We start from the raw sequence: 24,169 nt of genomic DNA, 5'->3' as shown, positions 1-24,169 counted from the left end.
AATATACAGATTGCTATTAAAGGAAAAATGTCTCATGTACCCCCCAGTGTTTGGGTTAAATCAGTTTTATTACATTACTTAAATATGTGCAAACATAAAATCAGGTATGAACTCCTTATACTTATAGCTCCATAAAATCAAAGCAAATTAATGCTTACAAAAGCCTCCAAAACCAATAAAATTCAAATTAAAAACATTAATCTGAAGTAATATGATTTTGGCTGAAAGTAAATTGCTGCTCGCAACAAGAATGCGATATCGACTGCTTCCACTTGGGTCCTTTCATAATCAGATGAAATGTGGCAGCTCGGTTCTCCTACCTTCCCATGTTCACCCAGAGAGCCCCTTGCAAGGGGTTTGGAAATGACATGTGGTGTCACTTGACCAATGCAGGTGACTTAGGAGCTCCGGCTGCCAGATGATCAGACATGCATGCAGACGTAGGCAGAGATGAGGACGCAAGATTCGGCCCTCGGATGCTGCTCACTCCATCCGATCATGGCTGATAGAAACTGCTTACACTAATGTTTAAGGTTGTTGTCAAAATGAAACCACAAGGTTGAATTTTGTACTAGAGATCTTTAAAAGTGCTTCAACAAGCACCACTTTGAGAAACATTATTTTAAAGCATTTGTGAACCTTTGGATAATTAATGGGATGGGAAGAAATGTTAAGGAAATTAGGATTGCTTCCTCTGATGAAAAAAATGGCAGGTGATTACTTATACAATATCTGTCAGTTATCAGATATTTATGGAGAAATTATAGGATGCATTTCATGACTCTCATAATACTGCCCTGCTCTCAGGAACCACAAATCCTATGGAGTTTAAAAATGATTAAATAACTATCAAGCACTTAGCAAAAATACATAACTATCATGTGCTTTATAAAGAAAGGAAGTACAGGGGACCGGCATTCTGGCCTAGCGGGTTAAGTTGCCACCTGCAGTGCCAGCATCCCATATGGGTGCTGGTTTGAGTCCTGGCTGCTCCACTTCTGATCCAGCTCCCTGCTAATAGCCTCGGAAAGTGGTAAAGGATCTACTTGGGCCTCTGCCCACATGTGGGAAACCCAGAAGAAGCTCCTGGCCCTGGCTGCTTGGCCATTTGGGGAGTAAACCAGTGGATGGAAGATCCCTCTCTCTCTTTCTCTTTCTCTCTTTCTCCTTCTTCTCCTTCTTCTCCTTCTCCTTCTCTCTCTCTCTCTTTCTCTCTCTCTTTCTCTTTCTTTCTCTCTCTCTCTCTCTCCCCCCCCTTTCTCTCCGTCTCCCCCTTCCTTCTTCCCTTCTCTCCTCCCTTCCTCCCTCTCCCTCTTCTCTGTAGCTCTGCCTTTCAAATAAATAAGATAAATCTAAAAAAAAAAAACGAAGTATAGTAGAACAGTCAAGTGCAAAGTTTGGAGAATTTTCTGAGATTCAGAGTCATCAGGGAATGCTTCATTAATGAGAGTGTAATTTGTTGGAACTTGAAAGGTAGACACATTTTTACCAGGCGGAGAAGGATTGGGTTAGGAAGAAATCTAAGATTTATTCGTGGTTATTGGCAGAAACTCTTCCAGGGAATGTATTCTTTATGTCTGACCATAGCCTTTAAAGTCAGTATTATTATCTCTATTGTCCAAAAGAAGCTAATAGTCATAATAGCAAGAATAATGAACATTTATTGTAAGGCTCAGCAATTAACTAAAGTCTTACATGGCTTGTCATTCCTAATGCTTGCAGAAACTCCAGTAATTAGGAAAAGAATTGTCATGAACTGAATGTTTATATCCTCCCCAAATTCGCATGCTGAAGGCCCCCCTGAGTCTATTCAGGCTGCTGTAATAAAATCCCATAAATGGGGAGGCCTGTGAAGAACAGAAATTCATTTCCCACACTAGGAGGCTGCATGGCTCATTCTCCATAGCTAGTGCTCCTCCTGAGTGCTCAGAGAGTGAAGGGGCAGATAGCTCCCAGGGGGTCCCTTTCCTAAGGCTCAAATCCCAATTAAGAGGACTTCACTATCCAATCACTTCCCAAAGACCCCACTTTCTTTCTTTTTTTCTTTTTAAGATTTATTTATTTATTTGAAAGGCAAAGTTACAGAGAGGCAGAGCTAGAGAGAGGGAGATGGAGGGAGGGAGGGAGGAGAGGAAGAAGGAAATGTAGGGAGGGAGAGAGAGAGAGAGAGAGAAAGAAAAGAGAGATCTTCCATCTGCTGGTTCACTTCCTAAATGGACACAAAAACCAGAGCCAGGCAAGACTGAAGCCAGGAGCCAGGAGCTTCTTCCAGGTCTCCCACATGGGTGCAGGGGCCCAAGCAGTTGTGCCATCTTCTACTGCTTTCCCAGGCCCATAGCAAAGAGCTGGATTGGAGCAGCTGGGACTTGAACCATTGCCGTTATGGGATGCTGGCACTGCAGACATCAGCTTTACCTGCTATACCACAGCGCTGGCTCCAACCCTACTTTCTAATACCATCACTTTGAGGACCAGCATGTCATTGTGAATCTGAGGGGGATGCAACCATTCCCTAACCCTAGAAACCTCATGTCCCCAGGTGAAGGTACTTGGAGCAGAGGCCTTTGGGAGCTACTTAGGGTTATATTAGGACAGGAGGATAGGGCCCTAATGATGGGATTGATGACCTTATAAGAATAAGAAGACCTCTGGATCTGTGTCTCCCCATGTGAGGACACACCGAGGAGGCACACGTCTGCAGGCTCTCAGTAGGAACCAAACTGGTGGGCGTTTTGATCTTGATCTTGGACTGCCCAGTTTTGAGAACTATGAAAAACAACATAAACCCTCCGGCCCACGGTATTATGTTAGAGTAGCCTGAGCTAAGATATAAATACTGTGTTTTCTACCTTTTCCATCGGGAAAACGAGGCAGAGGGAAATTCTGCATGGGCCCCATCACATGGCTGCTGAGTGCAGAGCAGGGGTTGGAATAGGGACAGTGTAACTTTAGGGCCTGTGAGAATGAAAGTGCTTTGGGAAGCTCAGACGTGACGTGCCCGGGAGATCCAGGCAGACACTGGTGAGGTCCCCTTGACCTACAGCAGTGCTTGCCCTTGCCACTGAATTGTCCTGGGGACGTGAACAGAGGCAGAAGTGTGCACGAGGCCTGTCTGGCCGACAGTAGACACCAGGCCTGCTGGTGAGAGATAAGCCTGGAAACTTGCATGGGGCAGGCTGACATGAAGGATGCCCTTGAAAGCCTGGCAGGGGAGGATGGGTTGACCTTGTAGTCTAGTGTTCAGGGAGTTTGCAGAAAGAGGATGCTGACCAGTTGTTTTCTTTGTGCGTGGAGAGAAAGCAACAAAAAGAAATGAAATGTAAAAAACAAACATGCCATGTGGACAATTTTTTTTTAAATAATAACCAAGCAAAGGAAGAGGAAGTCTCGAGAGGCTGTATGAAGGAGGCTCCAATCTGCGTCCATCATCTAAACCAAGGATTGTATCACCCACCTCCTTATATCTGGATGTTGATCACAACAGCATCGATTTTCCTTACATTCTCATCTTTCTCCCGGGATTGTGTCCTCCTTCCACAGTTCCTTTTGATATTTGGATACTTAGGATCCCACTATGATATTTTAAAACTGTGAGGAAGCTATTTAAGCTCCTTGGTCAGTTCCTTTACCTCTGTCAGTGCCCCCAGGTTCCATTCAAGGCCAGCATACACACACCTGTGGGGGAGCAGAGTTGCATTTATTAACTTACTGCAACATTTGTTGAACACAATGGGGAATTGTGGGGTTTGTCAGTAGAGGTTGTTAGGGATAACATTGTGTTTGGGCTGATGCTAGGCAAATTGAGGGTATGGTGCTGGATTGGATACTGGGAGGAATGGGGTGGGGATTCTGTAACAGCCTTCTAATGAATCGCATCCAGAAGAAGGGAATGACAGGGTGGACACCCTTGTTATCCAGGAAATGTGGGATTTCATCTGAGTTCACACAAGCATTCAGAGTGGTCTTGTTTTTGTTTCACTCATCGCTGTGGAATGTTAGCACCCTGTGAGGTTGTTTGTTTGTTCAACAGAATAGGACTGTGGCCCAGCTGTGAGTGACAGGTCAGCTTCTTCAAGATTGAGGCCAGACTGATTGAGCAGGGCCCTGCCAGGTTCCTGGGTGTAGGGCTGCTGCTCTCTTTCTTGCCTGTGAACTATGAGTGGAAAGGTAGCCCCAAAGAATCACAGAGTTCATGGCAATTCTCCCCTTGCTGGCTATGTGATCTTATGAACAGTTTTAACCCTCTTCAAGCCAAAGTTTATTCCTCTGCCACATAGATCAACACAGATATCACTGAGCTGTTTTAAGAATTAAATGAAAACCAAAACAAAAAAGCCTGGATACATAGTAATTTCTCATCACTGCAATTTTTATTATGTGAACATTCAGCATCATATTTAATGTTTAATGCCAAACTGGAACACTTTCTTGCTTTCTTTGGATGTGAGAAGGCTAGATTCTTTGTTATGTAGGGGAAAGTGTTCTGTTTAGCTCTGTGAATAGCACTCCACTCACCAAAATGTGTATGGAATACAATCTTTTCCAGCATTTGCTCTCACCTCAGCAAGCCCCGGAGAGGCTCATTGGGTTGGCAGAGGGCAATCTGAACACACTTGTGATGGAAATGAATGAGCTTCTGACCAGGGTAAGTTGGCAAATTCATGACTTTTCTTAAAGCAGATAGATTTTAAGAATTTGCATAGAAATTAGGAAAACTACCTTAAAGTTCAAAAATGCAAATCTTGTTCTTGCTAATTCCCAGTTGGGTTCATGAAATAGATGTGTTAGGACTTGCTATTTCTACTTCAAATCAAATCTTAGAACCCAGGAGACAAGAAAAAAAAAATGGGGGGTGGGGGGTCCTTGGGACACATCAAGGTCAATGGCTAATAATATCAGAGTCTGTGTTTTGGGAACTTTTTCCTGTAGCCTCCTTGGGAAAGTTTTTATCACCAGTGAATCTCAGAAGCACTGTCCTTGATTATGTAAAGAAAAAGGAAAACAAATGAAAATGCTTGTCTCTTTGATCTCCTCCCAAGAGCTTTGCATTTGTATAGAAATCCAGTCCAAATCAGAACTCCTCCACAAAAGGGATAGTCTTTTTATTGTGAGAAAAATCCGAAGCATTGAAGACACTTTTCAAGTCAAAAAGTAAAATCCATGCTGCGTTTAGGCATTGGGACTTTCAGATTTTCAATTCCACAGGACAGAGGGTTAAGGTTCTTATTGCTCAGAGAATGAAGAAAACAGCATAGAGTCCGCCATCTTGTGGTCAGAATGATGCATGACAGGGAAACTGACCTGCAAGGTAGGGATCCCGTTTGCTGATCTAAAAGCTTTAAATGACGAGGAGTGTTGGAGTTAGAAGGTTCTTAGAGATTATCGTGCCAATTTTATATTTCAAAGACGAGCTGCCATAGGCCATTACAGTGGAGTGAATTAACAATGGTCATACAGCTTTCTAAGCTCAGGGACCTAAATAGTAGTCGGCTTCATGATTCCCACTGGCCCAGGACTTTTCCACATAACCTGCTGCTGGTTAACAGATTTCCACAGGGAAATCAAACAGCTTCTGAGTACATAATGTGAACCAATGGCCCTGATACTACAAATAGCCAAATAAACACTCTTTTCAGCATCTCACTCCAGCAATGTGGAATAAACACATACAAAACAGATATCTTACCAGAGGCCACCGAATTAGAGTCCATTTAGCTCTCATTAACATAATATTTAATAATTTTATGTTTGCTACAGAACTATTACTAAGAAATTTTAAAAGGGACCATGGCAAAGTAAACAACTCCATGTGTTCGCCACATGTAAAACCCATGTTTAGTATTAACAGATGAAAAATATTAATGAGACGTGCCTGTCTGGAAGTTTTCTCAGTCGTGTGTGTTTGTGTGTGAGCATTTAGGTGTACAAAGGGTAATATGAGGCCTCTTCATTGCAAATATATAATGGTAAAGGAACAAGAAATATACTCGACAAATACATAAAAACAGAATGATTTAATCTGATTGGGTCCTTTGGAAAAAATTCCAGGAAACAGAAGGCATTTGTTCATTCATTTAATTTTTGTTGGTAGACTCTTTGTGTTCTAGGAACCATGACAAACCCTGGGTGTAGAAATATTGGCAACTGCCACAGTCTTTGTCCATATTGAGCATATTGTAGCCTAATGATCTGAGCCTAGAGACACAAGAAGTATTACTCTCAGAGTGTCTGATCTTTATCACGTCAAAGCCTATATACCCTTTTAGTCTCCAGTAGACTCTTCCAGATTAAATTGTTTAAAGCAGACTTTTAGAACAGTTTCAGGGTCAGAGAAAAATTGAATAGAAAGTACAGAGTTTCTACAAACCATTTGCCTCCTGTGCACACACACAAACATGCTCACTCAAACACATCTCCCTTGCTGACGACGATCCCCACCGGAGTAGTACATTTGCTACAATCAATGAAACTACATTGATCCATTATTATCATCCAAAGTCCATATTTTCCCTTAGGGTTAAGTCTTCTATTGTGTTTCCTATGGGTTTTGACAAATAAATTATGACAGCTACGGCACAGAATGACTTCACTGCCCTACAAATGCGTCGTTTTCCAACCGAGTCATCCGTTCCCTCTACCTCGCCCTAGGAAGCTAATGTTCTTTCTACTGTCTCCATGGTTGTGTCTTTTCTAGAATGTCATGTAGTTGGGCCCATGTAGAATTCAGCTTTTTCAGGTTGACCTCTACCCCTTAGGAACAGGCAGTTAAATTTCCTCTGTGTCTTTTCATGGCTTAATAGCTCATATGGTTCTCTTGTGTAGACATATTGTGGTTTATTTCTCTATTCACCTGTCGAAGGCCATCTTGGTTGCGTCTGAGTGTGGAAATATGAATAAAGTTGCTGCAGACATCAATGTGGAGACTTGTGTGAATGTCAATTTTCAGCTCCCTTGGGTAAATACCAAGGAAACTGTTTACCAGATCATATGATAGATGTCTGATTTTGTAAGAAATTGCCAAAATGTCTTCCAAATTGGCTGTACCATTTTACATTCCCACCTGCAATAAATGAGTGTTCCTGTGGCTCCACGTCCTCATCAGCATTTGAATGGTGTTTCCGATTTTGAGCAAACACGTATGTATGGAATCTAATTTTATTTTAGTCTGAAATTCTCTAATGATATATGTTGGACTCCCCTTCATATGCTCACTTGCTATCTTTAAGTTCTCTGGTGAGGTGTCTTTCAACTTTTTATTCTTTTACCACTTTTTATGAGTTTTATTTTTCAATTGCAAGAGAGCTTTCTATATTTTGGATAACCATCTTTTTCTTAAATGTTTTTTTACAAGTATTTTCTCCCATTCTGTGGCTTTCTTCCCGTTCTCTAGTAAAAGCCTTTCACAGAACAGAAGTTTTTAACTTGGAGAACTCTAGCTTATCAGTTAATTTGTTCATAGTAGTGCTTTTGATGTGGTATCTACAAAGCCATTGCCTTACTCGAGGTCATCAAGCTGTTCTCCTGTGTTATCTTCCAGGAACTTTACAGTATTGCATTTTACCTTTAGGTCCATGATCCATTTTTAGTTAATTCTGATACTGTTTTTAAGTCAACTTTCTATATTAGAATGATTTGGGGTTTACAGAAAAATTGCAAAGATAGGACAGAGATTCCCTGGTTTCCTCTGTGCATAACATTCTTAGGATGGTATCTCTGTCTCAACTCATGAGCTAAAATACGGGAGCATTGGTATTCAGTGAAGATTATGCTTTTTTCAGCTTTCCTCAATGTCTTTTCAATGTTTCTGGATCTATCCCAGGACATCACATGACATTTAGTCATCACATCATCTCAGGCCCCTGTGTGCTGTGAGAGTTTCTCAGACTTGTGATGCCTTGGACAGTTTTGACAAGTTCATGTGTCTTGTAGACTTGGCCTCCATTGGGTTTTTGATTATGTTTTTAACATGGTGTTATAGGTTGACTCTATTGCAACAGTTTGTCAGACATAGTTGGAACCAGTATTTTAATAATTTTTAAAGATCTATTATTTATTTATTTATTTACCTATTTATTTATTTAAAATGTAGAATGACAGAGAGAGGAAAGGACAGAGAGAAAAAGAGATTTCCTATCTGCCTGTTCACTCCTCTAATGGCTGTCACAGCCGGGGCTGGACTAGGCAGAAGCAAGGAGCCAGGAACTCCAACTGTATCTTCCACCTGAATGGCAGAGAATCAGGTGCTTGGGCCATCACCTGCTGCCTCTCAAGGTACAAATTAGAAGAAAGCTGAGTTGAAAAGAGAGTATCTGAGACTAGCACTCCTGTATAAGATGTGGGCATCCCAAGCAATGGCCTCTCCATTGGATTTTGTCTCATGTTTTCTTCCTAAATATAATGAACTTACATGTTTTTGTGAAAATCATCATACAAGTTAAATATTTTACCACATCATACCAAAGATCCACTTGACCTATATGCCTTATTACTATTGATATTTACTTTGATTAACTAGCTGAAGTAGTATTTTCCATATTTTTTTCATTGTAAATTTCACCTTTTTTCCCCTTTTCCACACCCTAATACCATATTAAGCTGCCCATTCTTCAGATTATAGAACACAAGAGCCTAGAAATAAGAGTGTTTAAGATGAAGATCTCATCTTGGTGGGTAGAGGGAAGACATGTAAGTGCTCATTAATTAACCTTGTCCCTGCCACACTTGTCATTGGCAATATAGCTGTCAGGGGACCCTAAATACACTGAATCAACATGACCAATTCCCTTTTTCCCTGTGGTCAAACTGCATAATGATCCATGGGTGAATTAATACAGAGTCCTAACTACTGGGCTAGAGAATTTAAATTTTCAATATTATGAGACTAAGACCAACAACGCTTGTATCTCAGAACCATGAATGGTTCTGCAACTGGGACCAGAATACAAGAAATACAGTGGCTACAACTTCCTGTAACCCTTGACTATGTTAGGCAGGCAACGTATAGCAAGACTAGGATTGCACATGGGCACCGCCTGGGACCAGGAACCAAACCTGAAGACTGTGATTTAACTAAAAGTATAATCTGAGCAATGGGATTCTCAAGCACTCCCCCAGAGGATCCTGATGTCAGCCAAAGTTGCTAACTACTATGATCCTATACCTACTTATAGGTAGGGATCCCTTACCTCTCGAAAAGTGCTTTGATTGGTACCCTCATTCTTTGCAGTGCCTCTTGTTTTCTGCACTGTTGGCTAACCAGTCACTTTATAACTAACACATTTCATGGATACTTGTGGAAACACAGGGCAAGTTTCATCCTGCACAGCCAGTATGGGAGCTACACTGTCTCCTTCAAGTGCTTTTATGTCTGTTACTGGTTTTTGACATGGAGAATCTAGTTCCCTAATATTGCTGAGTAAAGAGAACAATGATCCTCCTGAAAACCAAGTTAGCATATATTTTGATAGGTTTTAATTTGTAAATATTAAGAAAATGTTATATATATATGTTTCTACATAATTTGATGTATTACTGTTTTGTTTACTTCAGTGGAATATAGGCTCCTTGAATATGAGAACCATATTTGACATATTCAAACTGTCCTATAATATGTGTGGCATACTGAAATGCTTTTTGATGACAGCTCTATATGCCTCTGAATCTGCTACCCTTAGCTCACTCCCGTTGTCAGAGCCAACTTTTTTTTGAAAGACTTGGAGACAGGCCTGCATGCATTTCTCACTCTATTGCAGACTGGATTTCCATTTCCAGCCCACAACTAAAATTGTTTTTACAAGCTAACCAATCACAAGGTAGTCACTAAATCCAACATCACTTTATTAATTTTACTTGAACTCCCTGTAACAACTGCATTCAGCATATAAACCAGAAATACATAAATACTCCTTAGGATCTCGTTCTTCCTTTGTTGCCCTCCCATTTGTCCAACTAATTACCCGATACTGTGGGTTCCGTTTCTGGGCCTTCTAGCTCCCCTACCTCACTCTCCAGCAGCCTCCTGATCCTTAGTTTATGATTACCACATTAGCTTTCTAGCTAGTCTGTTTTTCCTCATTCTTCAATTCTACTCTATGTAGCCTGAATGAACGTTTGCTATTACAGATGTAGTGCTTAACCTCTGAGCCTGCCTTCCCACTGCTCTTAGGATGAAGACCAAACTCCTCCCCTTGGCCACATCTTCCACCACTCATGCCCAGGGCATCTGCCCCCCAGCTACACTACCCTTCCATCACTTCATGCCACAGAGCCTTTTTGCAAATATATATATATGTGTGTGTGGATTTATATACATATATATATATATTTGCTTAGAAGGTAATTCAATTCCTGCAACATCATGTTAACTTCTGTTAACTTCAGTCCACCTTTCAAATCTCAGTCCCTAGGACTTTCTAGTTATGCTGAGATTCCTCATATGATTGTCAAACATTGTATTTTTTTCCATTCCTAGTTGTTATTGTATTTGCTTGATCATTTTACAAGTAACTCTATCCCTAACAGACTTGAAACTCCAAAAGGAGGAAGACAGTTTGGGGGAGAAGGGGTTTAGAGATGGGTGAAGACTCACCATGGTATCACTGATATCATGCACATAGTAGGTGTTCAGCCAGTACTTCTTTAAATAATTAATTGTGAAGAATTTAAATTATAGGATTTGAACAACTAGATGAAAGGTAGATGAACACAAAATAAGAACTGATTTTTAATTTCTTTAAAGTGCATTAAAATCAGGCACAGACACTTAAATTGAATGTGTTATTTGATAAACACTTCTTAAATGTGTATGTACCATAAGATTAGACTGCTATATAATGACTGAACTACACAAAATATCAAAATTTAACTTGATATATGCAGTCTTCTACTGCCTATTGAGAATTAAATATAAAGAAGATGAAGCATCTTTAAAAGATTAGTTTTCAATGATTTAACTGCCTACAATAGTTTGTGGAAAAGTGTAACCAAATCTTTATTTCAGTGCAAAATTATTTTGAAATCTAAGGGTCGTTGATTTATACAGTGCATTTTCTATAAACTTTTTGAAGATTCCTCATCTTTATAAGTTTACAATGCTTTATTTATAGTTGTTAAACATCTAAATTGCTGTTGCAGTTTGAATAGGATATGACTCCCAAACTGGTACAGATGGTTACATATCAACATCATTACATACTGTTACTAAGAGTGTGGAATCTTAATCCAGTTAGGCTGAATAGAAGGTAAGCCTGGCAGGACATCCTCAGTGGACATCTTTATCATTGGTGGAGTGCCTGGGAAGACAGTGTTCATGGAGGGTTGTTTATCAAAGCCCTGGGCACTCCACGCTCCCTGGCTTGCCGTGTGATGCTCCCTCCACTGTGCTCTGCCACCACTGTCTTCTGACCTCACCAGATGGCCAAAGCAATGGGAGCTGCCCAGTCTAAGACCATGAACCTCCAAAAACAGGTGCCAAAATTTTTGGTAGTAACAAAAGTCTAAGTAATATAGTAGCCAACTGTATCTTTCGTTTCTAATTCTATGTTTTAACAGAGAAAACAGAGAGAGGGGGAATATGTAACAAAGCAAATGTGTTTGGTTTGGAACTTAAAAAATTTGATACCTGAGGCTGGCACCACGGCTCACTAGGCTAATCCTCTGCCTGCAGCACCAGCACCCCAGGTTCTAGTCCTGGTCAGATCTCCAGATTATGTCCTAGTTGCTCCTCTTCCAGTCCAGCTCTCTGCTGTGGCCCGGGAGGGCAGTGGAAGATGGCCCAAGTGCTTGGGCCCTGCACCCCATGGCAGACCAGGAGGAAGCACCTGGCTCCTGGCTTCGGATCAGCGCAGCACGCCGGCCATAGCAGCCATTTGGGGGTGAACCAATGGAAGGAAGACCTTTCTCTCTGTCTCTCTCTCACTGTCTAACTCTGCCTGTCAAAAAAAATAAAATTTGACACCTGAAATATTAAGGGAGATATTCCACGTGGAATCGACTCCTTATCATTCCACAGGGCCCCCTGTCTCTTTCCCTGTGCGTTGTTGATTCTAACAGGTTGCCTGAGGAATGCTTCACCACCACTTAGATATACAGAGCTGGTACATTTGTGGGTGACCTTTGAGAGTATCATATAAATGATGAGCTCCGAAATTTAATTTTAGCAGTAAACCATATGAATCCGCAAATGCAAAGGTAGATGGCATCTTAGCAATGTTGTCTATTCAGTAGTTAGATTTGCTCCATTACATTCTGGCTTTAACATAAAGACAGCAGAAAATGAAAGACTCTAGTAATATCCAACCAAGAAAATTATGTGCAGATTTCAAAAGTCACAGTGAGAACTGCTTGAGCTAAAGCAAAAAAGTAACAGCTACATTGTTCAGAAGTAGATTAATGTGTGTCTAATGGTAATGCATGCTGCCTAGATATAAATATTCTAAAAAAAAAGACACAAAGAAGAAGAAAAGAAAAAAAGACCTAGTTTAATGAATTTGAATGTAAAAAAAATAATCAAAGGTAAGAGGGATAGATACAAGATACTGTATTAGGCATCATTTACAAAAGAACATTGGAAAAATTGCAGAATAGAAGCAAGAGAATGTAAAATTAAGAAAATCAAAGATAGAGAATGAAAGGGAGCTTATACTACCTATTAGATAAATGAGATGATATTTGTCAAATACTCAGAAGGACAAGATAATAGCGAATAAGGAGGATGACTAAGAGATGGGGTAGTAATTTAATAAAACAGAGGAAAACCAAACTGAACCAGACAGATAGCTTTTATCACGCAGTGGACAGCACTCATGTATACCATTATCAATAACCTGCACTGGGTGAACTGGGTTGTGTGGATTTCACTTCTATAGTGGTACCACAATGCTACCAGTGATACTGCTGTCCATCTCTACTACTAATAAGGGTCACACTCATAGGTGACAATGGACTATTTCGTGCATAGTGTTAACAAGAATGACTCTTCGACTTAATTACTGGGTAGTGACACACGATTTTTAAAAATATATCTAGATGATGTTCTGTTATGGATTTTGAAATGCTTTAATTTGCCAAAAGTCCAAGCTTATGCATACATGTAAAATTTTATGTATCCAAAACAATGTCCTTTTACCCAATGGGTTCCTTTTTCATGTGTATTCCTAGTATTCCTGTGTTTTAGCCAAACATAAAATAGTATTTGGTACAAGTAAAATATAGGGTTGTGAGACAGAAAATTTTTATTTTATCTCCAATTCTATAATATTTTTTTGACATGCAGAGTTAGAGAGAGAGAGACAGAGAGAGAGACAGAGACAGAGAGAAAGGTCTTCCTTTTTCCGTTGGTTCACCCCCCAGTGGCCGATGCTGCCGGCGCACCACGCAGATCCAAAGCCAGGAGGCAGGTACTTCTCCTGGTCTCCCATGTGGGTGCAGGGCCCAAGTTTTGGGCCATCCTCCTCTGCACTCCCGGGCCACAAGTGTGAATTCAGATAAGTCAGCTAACCCCTCTATACCTTCACTTTGACCGGCATGAAAATGTGTTCTCTGTTTGTCTCCAGAGGCAGGAACAGGACATGAGACATGAAAGCATTGCATGCCCTTCTGAGTAAGTATAGAAACTCAAGGTACAGCCGAGCCTGCCTGTGGAACCCTAGTTTTAGTGTATGCCAAAGTCAGTGTTTTTGGTGCCAGGAACTTCACACCTCCTCTCCTGCAGTAACTAAGAGAGGAAACTCATGTCATGTGTGCAGAGAGAAGGGTATCTTCCTTTAGCGACACTGTGCCTAACCTTCCCAACCAGCGTGGGGCTTGGTGTATAGTCACAGGCCCAGATTTGAGTTGCCATGAAGCCAGGGTCTCGAATGCAGAGTAGGGAGGCTGGAAGTTCTCGTACATGGCCGTCCTACCAAGCACTCGGCTGCTGCTCGCGAGTAGCAGCTTCCCCTGAGGCTCTGCGAATGCCGGGGAAACTGCTCAGCCATGTGCATTTGCTGGCGAGCATAGCACCAGGCATACGGTCAGTTTGAATGGTGTTGGGAATGCTCCGAAAGGCTTTAGAATTTCAAAGCATAGTTGGTTTTATTATTATTGTATCAAGCAATCAGCCAATACCTTCAACCCCTGCAACGGGTGCTGTCATAGATAAAACGAGGTAAGAGGGATTGCTGTCCCCCAGTGATAGAGATTAGGTAGACAGGGCAAACATACAACACAGCACTACACATTATTGTCATGAATGGTGGCAAGAATAATTAAAATCTAAGAAAGAAGAGCATGCGCTGTAACAGGCGAGGAGGGCCTCACAGAGAAGATGGAGCTGGAACTGAATCTTGAAGATCTGATTTGCTTTGACTAGGTAGGGGAAAGTTGAGAAGCAAATCTTTTTCTGCGAATATTCAAAGGTAGGCAAGAATCAGTTAATCAGTTTGGCAAGATTGGTTAGGAGAATTGTTATTTAGTCATATATTTAACAACATTCAGAGAATATTTACTGCAAGGTAAGAGCTGAATGTGACTTAATGATTAGGATAGACCAAGTGAGGCCAGCCGTTGTGGCGCAGTCTGCAACACTGGCATCCCATATGAGCATAGGTTCAAGTCCCGGCTGCTCTACTTCCAATCTAGCTCCCTGCTAATGTGCCTGGGAAGGCAGAAGAGGATGGCCCAAGTGCTTGGGCCCCTGCACCCACATGGAAGACCCAGAAAAACTCCCAGCTCCTGGCTTCAGCCTAGCCCAGCCTCAGCTGTTGCAGCCATTTGGAGGGTGAACCAGTGGATTGAAGATCTCTTTCTTCATCTTTCCCTCTCTTTCTGTAACTATGCCTTTCCAATAAGTAAATAAATAATCTTTTTTTAAAAGACCAAGTTCTTGGCCCTCTTAGAGTTAACCTGGTAGTTTGGAAGGTAGCCAATAATTCAGTAAGACAATTTTTTGTCATTAAATGAGTAATTCTAGAATGTATAGGCAGGGATAGCTTCATAGAGAAGTTGGAACTTTATCTTGGAGTCTGAATTGATTTTTAGGAAGTAGAAAAGAATTAGGAAGCAATAAAAACAAGGTGCTGTGTTCTGCTCAAGGAAGTGCAGAAACCTAGATGATGCCCTGGCAATGGTCACTCTAAGAGCAGATGCTTACATTGAAATCTGACAAATAACAAGGTCAGGGCTCTCAAAGAGTCAAGGAGAAGCATGTTCCAGGCAAAATGAAGACAACATAAGAAAACCCTAAGAAGTGAAAAATTTAGCATATTTCATATACAAAAAGGAAGGCAGGGGGTTGATTGCACAGAGTCTTAGTGACAACTTTTAAACATTTAATTCTTATCAGAGTACATGTAGAATCCTTGACATCTTAATATTGGAGTATTCAATCAATGATGAGACTAAAAGTTTTGTGAATGATGACTCTTATGTTACCACATAAATGCAATATGTGAGTAAAAGTCAAGGCAGTGAATGTGTTCTTGACCATCCAGTACTTCAAAGAGACAACGCAGGGGCCAGCGTTGTGGCATAGTGGGTAGAGCTGCTGCTTGCAGTGCCGGCATCCCATATGGGCGCCAGTTCAATTCCCAGCTGCTCCACTTCCAATCTAGCTCTCTGCTGTGGCCTGAGAAAGCAGTAGAGGATGGCCCAAATCCTTGGGCCCCTGCACCCATGTGGGTAGAGCTGGAGGAATCTCCTGGCTCCTGACTTTATATGGGCAGCTTCGGCCATTGTGGCCAATTGGTGGATGAATCAGTGGCTGAAAGACCTCTCTCTTTCTCTGCCTCTCCTTCTCTCTCTCTGTAGCTCTTTCAAGTAAATAAATAAGTCTTTTAAAAAAAAAGAATGTATGAGTATACATTTATTCTGAAAAAAATTATGATTTGAGTTATTAGTAAGAACTATTAAGCTTGATGGTGTGAACATTTAAGATAGTTATTTGGTAATATTGAAAAGATTGATAATGTAAAGGATAAACTTTAAATTCAAATTATAATGTATATTTTCAGTATAATAATAGATAACAGAGGTGGTGATAATTCCTAGACTAGATATTGGAAAATGCTCATAATGTAGAAAAAGTCCCTTATTATGATGTTTTGTGATATATGAACATAGGCCTGGTCTCATAGAATACAATCAGATCCACACTGAAGAAACATTTAAAGCCGTTTAGACTGCCAACATCTTAAGCAGGTGACCTTAGGTGGAGAATCAAAGGCAGTGTTTTTAAAAATGATATATGTGAGTGAGTGTGTGTGTGTGCATGTGTATTTGTGTTACAAGTTTTTCGGTCCATCTTGTTGGTCCATGTGCAGAGTGCTGAGTTTAGGGACTGTAATATATTTGCAATGCCTACCACAAAAGCAGATTTTGAGAAATTTAGTAATTGCATGCCCAGTTTATTTACAAAGAGAATTTTCAAAAAATTTAAATGAGAAAATAATTACATTTTTAACATTTTACAAGAAAAAATTCTGAGTACTGTAATCCCTTATGATACTCTCCAAATCATGTGTGAATGCCCTGAAAACTGTAAAGAGAAATTAAAAATTTTCCGGTGGATTCTTCCTTCATACTTTAATTTGTGCTGGGAACACAGCTTCAGAAATTACATGATAATATTTCAACTTTATATTCTTTTATGTAAAACCTTGAAAAGTTTCATGAATTAAACTTTGTGTTGTCACTGGGAAATCACAAGCTGTAATATAATACCTGTAGAATTCTTAGTATGCTTTGTACAGGCCAGACATCGAGTGCTATTTAAAATCCACTTATGCACATAATTAAATAAATATTTGGCCATGCCTGGCATATAGGCACTCTGTAGAAGACTGTAGAGAACTAATACTCTGCCCACTTGGGCCTTATTCAAAATTATATTGAAATGGCTTCTTATTCTCTGACTGTTATCTAGAGTTAGATTGTTCATATCTTTTTACTAAAAGAGAAATCATATTTATCAACATATGCATACACATAGAAAAGTGCAGTGTAAACCTACTCCAAGGTGTTCTAAACTTGTAATATCAAGAATTGTTAGACACACCACTTGTATTCATCTAAACACAGTATAGCCTAACCATGAACCTACTCTGAATGCATTCCATTATGTCCAATGCTTTTTTCAAGGTGAATACAGGCGAATATGTACAGGCATGCTCTTTGCAAGGTGGAGCTGTTTGGGGTTCGGTTGTATTTGGCTGACAGTGGTGTATGTTTCTGTGATGATAGCTGTATTTCTGATGATATCATATGGGAAAGTTAGCATTTATTCTTCCTTAAACATTTTGCTGGTATCTTTAAAGTGTTATAAAACAAGCATCCACTGAGTGCCTAAGCATTTCCCACTTTGTTTCTTTAACTAACATATTGATCTAAGCTGAATCTATAGGATTACGCTTATTGAGACAGACTGCCTGTTGCTCTCTCAAAAGAGCATCGTTGTACTCCACATTTTTTTTTTAGTGAATAAAATATAGACAAAACCGTAACATGCAGAGGCTGAAAATTCCATTAAAGACTGTGGGCAATAATACCTTAAAGACATTTCAAAAATAATTGTGCTTTATTGCCTCTTCTGTGCCATTGCCTATAATGAGAGTTTTTAAAAGACCAAATACAGCTCTGTGATTTCCATTTAATAGAAGAAGTAATAAAGTTTAATTGTATACTTGAGCGTGGGGCGTCATTTCCAGTACCTCTGATCAATAATTCATTGATTGCTTTTGGCTCAGAGTAATATTTGAAAGAGAATGTAGCCAGTGGGAACTTAGCTAACCATGGCTTCGTCATCACTATTAATTACGCTTCTTCCAAATTTGGATCATTAGGCTACCAAAGTGACAGCAGATGGCGAGCAAACCGGACAGGATGCTGAGAGGACCAACACAAGAGCCAAGTCCTTAGAAGAATTCATTAAGGAGCTCGCCCAGGATGCAGAAGGTATTAGAAAAATCACATTTTCATATTATTTCTCCCAACAAAAAAATAGAAAAAGGAATTATATGCGACTGGAATTTCTCTCGCCAGAGATGACATTTCCGAACTCCAAGTTTTAAAAAGTATTTTAGTTAAGACATTCAGGGACACTGTCTGCTGAGAATCTGTAACCTACAAATGGTCAGGGAATTGGTGATTCTAAGGGTAGACCCGCAAGGATTCGTGAGAAATGACTCTCATGGTTAACTATTGGGCAGCTTATGTTTTGCTGTTATTTGTATTCAAGGCTATTTAAAAGATTTCTCATTTAAAAACACTAGATTTGTCATTCCACTCAGCACATTAAAGAAGCGGTTTGACTTCTCAAAGTGGCCTTGGAATGAACTGGCTTTTAATGAACATCATTTGCTTGGCATTTGCGTGTGCTCCTTTACCAGAAGCACAACAATTTAGTCCGCAATTCTCTGGGAGTTCCTTTTTGGCACCTCTCAATATGATTGGGAGTCAAAGAATAAGCCATTTCTGGGCAAAAGCCCAGATTAAGAAACTCTTAAAGAAAACAGCTAACACCCTCCATCCACTACAGTAATAATGAAAATAAAAATTCTTAAATACTTTGTAATATCTAACAAACATACATGCACATTTAGAAAGTAGGAAAAAAGTGGATTTGTGGGGTTTCTCTGCTTTCAAAAATATTTTTATTGCTCCTCAGGGTTCTGCATTTTCAGTATCTTGCTTTGTCATACAGCAAAATAGCGCAGGATGTGGGATGCCTTCAAGGCAGGTCTTCATGGGTAATTCCTGGACATCACAGGGCACAAGGAAACAGAAATTCCTGAAGATCTCCCATGGTGGTAAGAAACAGATGAATCTGAGGCCAGACCTTAAGCAAAGGTGACTTCTACCAGGGAAATCTCAGTGAGCTCCTTGCAGTTGCTGTTATGCCTGAGGAAGGCGGACTTTCCCTGGTATTGGTTTTCATTGATGCTACTTGCAAACATCCCACACCCCTGCAAAACAACAGCAGCAGCAACAACAGCAAAACCCCATTGCAGGCAGGGCTGCCTCACACTGTGTGGACCCCTGGAAGCCCCTCTGAGCATTCCAGGAACTTTCTGTTTCCTTCCATCCGAAATCTCAGGCATTCCTCACAGAGCAGCCTATCCTGGGGCTCCTCGTAAAGTCCTTCTGATAATGCGATTAATACCCGTTTTACTGCACTCTAGTGGCTGCTTACTATTTTTCCTCCATAATGAGCCCTCCACCTCCCACTAAAGAAGGGCGCACTTCTGGCTACCCATTCTGTTAAGCAACAATCCCCAAAACGTGTTGGAGGAGTGGTTGTAGGAACCTCCAAATTGGAGCCACTCCCCCAGCACACAGAACACCAATCACTGAATTCCGGTTGGTGGAAGAAAGGCAGAGTTTATTGTAGAATGCAGAGCAAGAAGCAGGGCAGCTCTCACCTAATTCCTGGACTCCCCAAAGTGTTAGGGATGAAGGCTCATGAGGGCTGAATTTCAAATGACAGGTGCATAGTCAGCACCTGTCCATGTTTCTAGCTGGACAGCAGTGCCCGTGCCCTGCCTTTGATTTGTTGCCATGCCTAAGCCAAGAGTCAAGAGCTTCATTGTGTCTCCCACAGGGGTGAAAGGGGCCCAAACACCTGGGATATCTTCTGCTTTCCCAGGCCCTTAGCAGGGAGCTGGATCAGAAGTGGCACATCCAGGACGTGACCCAGAACCCATATGGGAAGCCCTTGTCGCAGGCGGCTGCTTAACCTCCCCATGCCACAGAGCCGACTTCTAAAGACACTTTTTAATCTGAAGGAGGAAGGCTACGAGACTGGGGCCGGCTGGTGTGTTGCATCTGCATTCAAAACATTGTATAGGGGCTGAATTTCACTTTGATTAATAATAATAATCTTTGGCCCAGTGCCATTGTACAGTTTGTAAACCACCCTACTCCACCAGCAGGGGGAAAGAGTAGAGGAGCGGTTTAACCTGGATTTTAGATTTCACAATCTGTGGTATATCCATCATCAATAAAGGTTTTACCTCTCACCAAAGGCGTCTCTCGTGTCCTGAACTGTGCACTGCTCTGATGGTCTCATTGTGTCTATCCAGATGGGACCCTTGCACTAATTCACATGAAGTACCCTGTGGAGTGACCAAACCTGAGGAAAGTGACCATTTAAGTCGCTCTGGCCATCGTTTGGTAAAATTCATCCCAGTGTGGACATTTAATGAGACCACAGATTTGCACAGATCAGAGTGACACTAACTCTTCACTGAGATGTACTGTAAAATGTGTCAGTTTGGGAGGGAAAGAAAGAAAAGAGGAAGGAAGAGGGGCCAGGGAAGGAGGAAGGGAATCAGAAGCTTAAGTGACTTGTTCAGCTAGCCACATTAGTTTTTCTTCTCGAAGCTAAAACAATGAGGGATAATTATCAGTAGCTTTATATCTTATTTATTACAATGAATTGCTGTGGCAAAAGTGAATGCTTTTCAGCCTGGCCTTTGTCTGTTGCAAAATAGTTTTGCATTTGGATCGCAAAATACTCATCTTATCTTCCCTTAAAAGTCATAGTCTCTTTATAGATAATCAAATTCTATTCATGGAAGCCATTCTTATCTCACCATAATTTCATAATATGCACTGTGCTATGTATGAGGCCTGATTAGATCATGAATAAATGATGTTTTATCCCATGCATTGTTAGAATTAATGAATCATAAATAACTCATTATTGTTTATGTCCAGAATCACAATAGGGCTACATAAATGCTCCTCATCCTTCTGTCCTGTTTCGCTAGTCAGAATTTCTCATTTTTGATAAATCTACCCATCAAATAATTTTTTTCAGATTAATATGACAAACAGCTTTGTCTCTCCTGAGGAATGAATTTATTTTTATTTTACTGTTACTGTGTCTGCTTAAGAATCTTTTTTATTCTATGCTGTATGTTCACTGCTAAGATGTTTAGAGCTAGAGAGTTAAACATTACACGTTGTTTCCTGCATTGCTTTCTAACATATATGCCCTGATTTATATTAATATTTTTAACAGATTTCTTTTTTTTTATTTGACAGAGTTAGACAGTGAGAGAGAGAGACAGAGAGAAAGGTCTTCCTTCTGTTGGTTCACCCCCCAAATGGACACTATGGCCGGAACTACGCCGATCTGAAGCCAGGAGCCAGGTGCTTCCTCCTGGTCTCCCATGAGGGTGCATGCACCCAAGCACTTGGGCCATCCTCCACTGCCTTCCCGGGCCACAGCAGAGAGCTGGTCTGGAAGAGGAGCAACTAGGACTAGAACCCGGTGCCCATATGGGATGCCGGCGCCACAGGCGGAGGATTAGCAAATGAACCACGGCTCCAGCCCCAGTGATTTATATTGATATTTTTACCATTACCCCGATTTTGTTTTATGTTAAAAATGTTTTAAATTACCTTAAATCCTGATTGAAATAAGATAGAAATAAATTGAGGTGCATTCACAATTAGTTTTAATGTTAGGGAAATGAAAATGTACTGAAGTGATAATGTGTACCTTTGAATAAGAGACTAAATAGTGCATTTTCTTAAAAATACCCACAGATGTCCCAAAACCCATACATATTTATATATATAAGCACTGAAGCTATCAAATGTCCATTATTTTAATCTATGGAAATGATGGATTCTGTCTTAATACAGCATTATTTTACAAAAGCCAATTTTGTACTTCCTAATAACAATGACTAGTGGTTTACATATTGATTTAATTTAAAAAGAAATGATATGCCTTCTAAAAGACACAGATTTTTCCTTTTTGTCTCTCTGATGTCTTTCTCTTCCCATCAAATTATTCCCACCAAATTGAGCATTGAGAATGTAACACAAAGGAAATAGTGAGATTCTAGCTCACCTTCCTCTTTCCCTGCATATCGCCTCTACGCAATGCTTATTTTATGTTTATGCTAACCTAAAGGTGCCATTAACTTTTTAAACAATATTATAGTAGTGGGTATTGAGTTAACTGTATTTCTGTCACACTTTGCCAGAATTTAAGACCAGTTTTCCTAAATCAGGTAAAATTTCAAACACAAGCTCTTATAAAAGCTCATTAATATATTCATATAATAAAGGAAAAGCAGCCCTGGTAAGTTGGGAAGTGGGAGTAGTCATTTGCATTTTTTTAAAATCAGTGAATACAAATGATGTCCGTAGTTATATGCTATAGTTGTTTAAAATCAACCGTGCAGACAGGCATGCACCATAGCCACGCCAAAACTTCTGCTTTGCTTGGACTCTTGGAGGCAGAGATACTGGGGCTTGCTTCCCACATAGTCTGCAGGATCGACCATTAAATTAATCAGTCTGTGGTCACTGTGGCTCCATAAAAATCCTGACACAGGCTATTAGTAAGTGATATCTTAGGGTAGTAGTGGTGGAATCTTGGGAAGATTCCTCGGCCTATGTCCAGGTGTGACTATTACACGTCGGACCAAGAGAAAAACTACCTGCAGTAACTTGTAGGAATACAACACGCAACCATAATTTCTTCCACTGGCCTAGGAATTGTTCCTTAAGATATGTGGCTGAAATTTTTCTGCAAATTAAAATATGGATGTCTTTGTCCCTTGGGGCTGCTACAACAAAAATTAGCACAGGCTCAGTGGCTTATAAACAACAGAAATTCATTTCCCCCACTTCTAGAGATTGAGATCTACAAGGAGTTGGCAGGCTCAGTTAGTGTTGAGAGGGGTCCCTTCCTGCCTCATGAATGGCTGTCTTCTCACTGTAACTTTCAATGGTAAAAGGGACAAGGAATCTCTCTGACATACATTGAATACGGATGCTGATTTCAGTTCCACCCTCAAAATGTGCAGGTCTCCCCTTCAAACAGCATCGCACTGGGTATGGAATTTCAACATAAGAGTTAGGGAGGAACGTAAACATTCAGTCTGCAGCAGTGGCTGTTGGGAACATGCTGTTGACTGTAGCAACTTTCTAGATGAAGACATTCATGATGAGAAGAGAATTAGGAAGATGTGTTGGGGAAGGATAGATTATATATTGAAACCAAATTTCTTCTACTAACCTGGTGTTTCCAAAGCTCTGGCAAGCATTAGAAGCTCCTGGAGGTCTTATTAAACCCCAATAGGGGGTGGTGTGGTAGCGCAGTAACACCTGCACCTCATATCAGAGTGCCTGGTTCAAGTTCTGGCTCCTTGGCTTTCTATCCCGCTTCCTTCTGATGTGTATCCTGGGAAGAAAGGACTGAAACCCAAAGGGAGTTCTGGTCTCTCTTTGCCCACCCATGCCCCTCTCTTCCCTGCCTTTCAAATAAAATTAATAAATAAATAAAATATTGTTAAAAACAAGACTGCTGGACTCTACACCCAGAAGTATTATTTTTTGTAAACGTTTAAAGGTTGATTGGCTTATGTATTTGAAAATCAGAGAAAGGTTAATTCTTCATCTGCTTGTTCACGCTTCACATGGCCACCACAGCCAGATCTGGGCCAGGCTGAAGTCAGGAGTTGGAAATGCCACCCTACTCCCATGTAGGTAACAGGGGCCTGTGTACTTGGATCATATTTTTCTGCTTTTCTAGGCCCATTATCAAGCAGCTGGTACAGAAGTGGAGCAGCCAGGACTTGAACTGTCACTCCAATAGGCGTTGCCACTATCTAAAGTGGTAGCTTAACCTGCTGGGCCAAAATGCTGACCCTCATCCCCAGAATTTCTGACTTACTCTATCTGTGACCCGGCCTGACAGTATGTATTTCTCATAAGCTCTGCAGGGGTGCTACTGCTGCCACTCTGGGGGATCCACATTTCAGAACTACCAGACTAACCCAGCACCTCATATCTCACAGTGGCTGCTCCACTTGCTAACTGTGTGCACCTGTTTCTGGAGCTTTAACCAGTGCAAATCAGAAAGTCTCTCCAGAATTAATGTTCAGGACTTATTATGCCTTGAAGATGTCTTCAGATTCACCTTTGAATAGTATCAAATATCTCTTGGCCAGTCCAGGCCCTTCTTTCTAAGGTTTTCATAGGTAATGTTGTAGAAATAAGTATTCCACAGACAAAAGAGCTTAAGAAAATGTCTCCTTTCAACTCACTAAATTAATGTTCCATAGAACATACTTTAGGAAACTTTAGACTAAACTAGCAGTATGACTGTGTAAATGTTTCAATTCACCAGTTTTTTAAACTTTTATTTGACATAGAATTCTTTTTCCAAATG

At 40.6% G+C, this 24,169-nt stretch overlaps 1 protein-coding gene across 1 annotated transcript in view; it reads left to right on the top strand.

Moving 5' to 3' along the window:
* Nucleotides 1-24,169, top strand: part of LAMA2 (laminin subunit alpha 2) — a 705,005-nt gene that overhangs the window by 521,163 nt on the left and 159,673 nt on the right. The window contains exons 38-39 of the mRNA XM_089333528.1: nt 4,547-4,645; nt 17,817-17,928. Of these exons, the coding sequence (XP_089189654.1) occupies nt 4,547-4,645; nt 17,817-17,928 (211 nt within the window). The remainder of the gene's footprint in view (nt 1-4,546; nt 4,646-17,816; nt 17,929-24,169) is intronic.

Source organism: Oryctolagus cuniculus, chromosome 5 (genome assembly GCF_051225735.1).
Source record: "Oryctolagus cuniculus isolate XC-2025 breed Fujian yellow rabbit chromosome 5, ASM5122573v1, whole genome shotgun sequence".
NCBI lineage: Eukaryota > Metazoa > Chordata > Mammalia > Lagomorpha > Leporidae > Oryctolagus > Oryctolagus cuniculus.
This window is presented reverse-complemented; position numbering and strand designations above follow the sequence as displayed.